The 4,917-nt window shown below is 31.1% G+C and overlaps 1 protein-coding gene across 1 annotated transcript; it reads left to right on the plus strand.

The window, feature by feature from the left end:
- Positions 1-642: 642 nt before the first annotated feature.
- LOC111620748 lies at positions 643-4,674 on the plus strand. Its single transcript, XM_023362746.1, has 2 exons — positions 643-789; positions 3,480-4,674. Exons 1-2 carry the CDS (start codon positions 775-777, stop codon positions 4,491-4,493), a joined length of 1,029 nt encoding a protein of 342 aa, XP_023218514.1. The 5' UTR covers positions 643-774; the 3' UTR covers positions 4,494-4,674.
- Positions 4,675-4,917: the final 243 nt, after the last annotated feature.

Here is a 4,917-nt window from a genome sequence, read left to right on the forward strand (position 1 = left end):
TTTAACCCCATCGGGCTCGGGTCTAGGAATGCAAGAGTTTGGGAGCGAAAAAAATTCAAAATAATAATTAATTTTAAAGGTAATTCATAAAGGAATTAGCTTAAATTGAAAGCTTAAATAGGGACAAAATATCAATTGAGTTGTATTAATACATAGCTGTAAAAACTCATCATTAAATGGATTTAAAATAGCAGTGATCTTTGACCTTTCGATCATTAAAACTCCGTAAAAATTACAATTATTGAAGAATTAAAATTATAAAATAGAATTATTTGCATTAATTTAAGGGAAAGCCTGCTAATATTATGGATCTAGAGGCGCCATATCCCTATAATCTTTACTATTTGTAATAAGTTATCGCGAGTTTAACCTCTTTAAATTAAAATTCGTGACTCGAAAGCGTTCTCAATCAACCGAGTTTATGAAACAAAGGCTCTTTAGTATGTCAATAGTATCACATCTTCCCACTATTCATATGAGATTTAAAACTCGAGCCGAATCACACAAGAGGTATGCTTCTCCTCCTACGTTAGTATGACGTGTATGCGTACCATAAACAACAACCACCTCATTACCAACAGCCACGTCTCACTTGCTAAGGAAATGAATTGACAAACAATACAATGGGTCGAATGTAATTATAACAACTACTCAGAATAGAACGTACAGAGTGCATCGTCCAAGGGGGCTCTCCTGTATTTAAGAGACTCAACGCTCTGGTCTGCATCAGTTACATCTTGAACAAGCTGAGAACTCATACAACAGCTTACAATCATGTTGGTCCTACAAGTGAGTACATATAAATTACTTATTATATAGTCTGAAGGGATTTCACGAAAACCACATTAAAGCATACTTCGAGGAGTGGAGTAAACATTGGCATAAGTGCATTGCAATAAGTGGGGATTACTTTAAAGGAAACGAAATAAATTTTGATGAATAAATTCAAATCTTGGGTTTTATTGAACAATTCCCGATGTTTTTTGATCACAAGAGTATTAACCTTCTAGATCGGCTTCTAGTGTGAGGACTTCTTATCACACCCTTTGGGAAATGTTTTCACTTGAACACCAAGCGACCCTTTTTTTTGGCTGTTCTATTTTATTAAATATTAATTAATTTCGGACAGTTATGTTCCTCTTCGATTTAAAGTAGATGCTTTCTGGGTTACAAGTTCTTTTAAAATTAACGGAAGACTATATATCATTCATCGAGTCATCAAGTTAGATGATTCAAGATCCCTCGGTTTACGATTTAGCGATTCATATGTATTGATTAATTAATTATTACAATTTCGATGCAAGAGTTATTAGGCTAAACATTATATAGCTGGATGAAATTTCTCCCGCTAAAGTAAATCGCCAATGGAGTCGATTAATGGGGGAGAATAGAGAACGATACCATGTTGCAAGTTCGTCAAAAGTTTCAACAAAACCGATTATCGTATTCTAGGATATTATTTTACATACAGATTTCGTTATTGATTTCTAAAGTTATTTNTTCGATTTTATTTAAATATTTAATTAGTTTTTGGGTTATTTTAATCGTCTCTTTAAACGTTAAAAATGCTCTTATATCAAAATTCCTCTAAAATCATAAACATCTTTGGGGTTAATCGTGTTTGGAAGTTTAATTATTAAAACGAGAATGATATTTATGTAAAATTTAAGCTTATTTTTTACGATAAAAATCTTCATTTTCTAATTAACTTAGTTAAATACGAAACCGATATAGGAAAGTTTATCTTTAATTATAATAAGGTTTGACTTAAATTAAAGGAGCGTAATTAGTTCTTTATCTCATTAATTAGTTTTTACTGTAAAAAATTCACGCAGTTAAATTATTTACAGTTTAATGTATAAACTTTTAATTGCAGTTTAAGATATCCATTTACTTTCTCACAAAATTTCCTTAACAAAATTTATAAATGTAATTAAACTTGTATGTAACGATGTAAAATCATTAATTTTCTTTTTTTTTTAATACCTTAAACACGCGGAAGTTATAAAAGTTCATACACGATCTATTTTCGTTATAAACCCGAGGCACATTGAATCTACTGTATAAAGAATGAGCTATTAACTATTTAAGTGTTATAAATTGATATTTAAAAATACAGTTTTAATTCTTGTAAATTATTATTTACTAGCAAGTCATAACAAATTTATTTTTTTTAAAATTATTTTATGGCTTTAGATCCCTGAGGATAATGTATAAAATTTCTATACATTATCCTTTATTTTTTCTCATAAATATTATTTAATTTGGTTTATGTAAAATCGTTATAACGTCATTTTTTCCTCTCATTGTTTCTTAGGTAATATAATAAAGGTAAACTTGTCTAAAGTGTATCAATTGCTCGACAATATAATAATAGATACTGTTTATTCGGAATTAATTACTTTATTTAGAAGGAACTGACTGCGTGTGTAAGAGTTTTAAGAGGGTGGAAAATTGGTCAGAGGATATAAAAATGGTCTTAGTAACTAAAATGTACATTTATTAACCTAAATATTTACAATAATTAAATGGAAAAACACAAAAATTGCTCTGTTTAAACATGTTTAAGCATGTTTTTTTGGCAGTATTCTGAGCTTCGACATCTTAGAAAAAAAATCCATGCCAAATTCGAATGGTATAGAATCCTTGTACCCTTTATCTAACGTAAATACATATTTTGAGTTTTATTTATACATAGACTAACCACACAAGTTTCATTAGAATTTTTAATTTTATGTATAAGACAGAAAGTATTAACATTTAGATCGGAAATTAAAAATAGTACACACGAATATACTTTTTAAAATCATAATCTAAAAACAATACGATGTAATATTGTTTGTGGACCTCCCCTCGAAAATTTAATAGAACGTGAGTTAGTTTTCTGTTATGGCAGAGTTAGCACAGTTGGTAATAAAGAGAAGCTTCGTACCTTATAAGAAAATAATGAGCAATTAATTTATTATAACAAAATAAGTATAAAATCTAGGCTAGTATCGACTTTCTCTTGTTTTTTTTCTCACATTTTCCTACTTTTTACGCCAGTTTTCTGTTACAATAAAGCATCCAACCATCTCCATTTTTTCATTTTTAATATGTTTCTACGTTTTATATCGTAATAAAAATTTTAGGAGGGGTTAAAGTATCGAAAAATAGTTTAGTTTAACATTTAATCAATTAGCAATTTTCTCACTACTTAACCTAATTATTGCATTCGGGTGACAAAATATTATTGTAACAAAAATAAACGGAGTAATTTTTATTAATTAAGTGGGTCACATTCCGGATCTCATTGATTTTAAAGGAGGTCAATCATCATTGTCAAATGCATGCAAGAATATGGCATGAGAAAAATACGCGGCATCATTTAGGCTATATTTATAGTAAAAGGGGTTTGTTATTAAATTATTTTCATAAATATAACTTCTAGATTAAGTAGAATAGAGGCTAGAAATAATTAATAATGGATTATTTTACAGGTTGTTCATTTTCTCTTCATCTTGGCGTTAGTCATCGATGTCCAGGCTACTAAATCGCCAGCTTTCTTAGCCACATCTAAGAAAGATAAGAGTGATTCCAAGAAAGAAGAAAAACTGCAAACAACCAATTCGAACCATAATTTATTTTCTTTGCTGAATACCCAACCGAAATCGAATAATCAAAACCACAATCCAACGGGCAGTAGCGCTACAAACGGTAACAACAACGACAATAATAATCAAGGTAGTTTCTATATGCTAGGAAAACCACCTCTCTACGGAAGTTCCATTTATACTCCATCGCCTATTTATAATCCATCGCCATCTGATGATCAGAAAGAAAAATCGACGCCTTCACCTCAACCTCACCCGATTCCCGTACCATTATTTTTGGCTCCACATTTGAAATCGGGATATCCTCCAGTGGTTCCTATTTATTTTGCTCCAACTATTAGAGGTAAACCCATTCTCCCTCGAGGTTTACCACCAAATATTGTACCGATATTATTGGCACCGGCACCAACTCAACCAACAAGAGATCTTCATCCGCAACCTTTATCGAATACGGCCGGATTTAATCCATTAGCATTTTTTCCACCTCACCTTCAAGCTCCTAAACTCGGAGACATCCCATTTAATGCCAAATCTAAAGTTATTGGATTGCCTCAACACGGTGCCTATCCACATATTCCATTTCCTGTGCAATATCCTTTTAATTATAAAGGACAATCCTTGGGAGGAATTCACCAACCGATAGCAGCTCTACCCATTAAAATTATACCAGGTAGCCATTATGGCGGCGGTGCCTTTATCTCGCCCAAGGTACAGATTCCTTCATTGAAACCGGGTAAACAAAACAGCTTAGCTAGTGTTTTCCCATTCCATCAGCAATTTCAACACAATGGAGATATTTCTACACATTTCTTACCAAATTATCAACAGAACTTTCAACAAAACGGATTCAAACCAACCGTTGTATATGATGACGATTTTAATCAATACAGATTTAAATAAAAGAATATATTAATGATGATGAAGTTAATTAACGTTTATCATAATTGTCAAGCCGGATATATACATAAGTATTGTTTATTATTGCATTTACATTAAATTTTATATCGATATCTACATAAACAATTAAAGCCTTTGCGCATTTTGTTGTAGTTAAAAAAGTTTTTGTAAATAAAATATCTTTCAACCATTTTAAACTTTAGTATCTTCCTATTTTTTGTCTTTACATTTTTGGACTTGGGGACTTTAAAACGTCGAGAAATGCAAGAGAAATTCGGGTTTTTTTCTCTTCCTGTATTATGGATGTTTACGTGAGTATGGAGGGAGCACGATTTTGTTCACCCACTTTGAAGCTTAATAACTTCTGTGCCTTTTGTTTAAAATTTCTGAAATTTAATCAGGAGGTTTGTGTATTAGGAGGGTTGAT

The sequence above is a fragment of the Centruroides sculpturatus genome, unplaced genomic scaffold (genome assembly GCF_000671375.1).
Source record: "Centruroides sculpturatus isolate CEXI.00-Female unplaced genomic scaffold, Cexi_2.0 scaffold204, whole genome shotgun sequence".
Lineage (NCBI taxonomy): Eukaryota > Metazoa > Arthropoda > Arachnida > Scorpiones > Buthidae > Centruroides > Centruroides sculpturatus.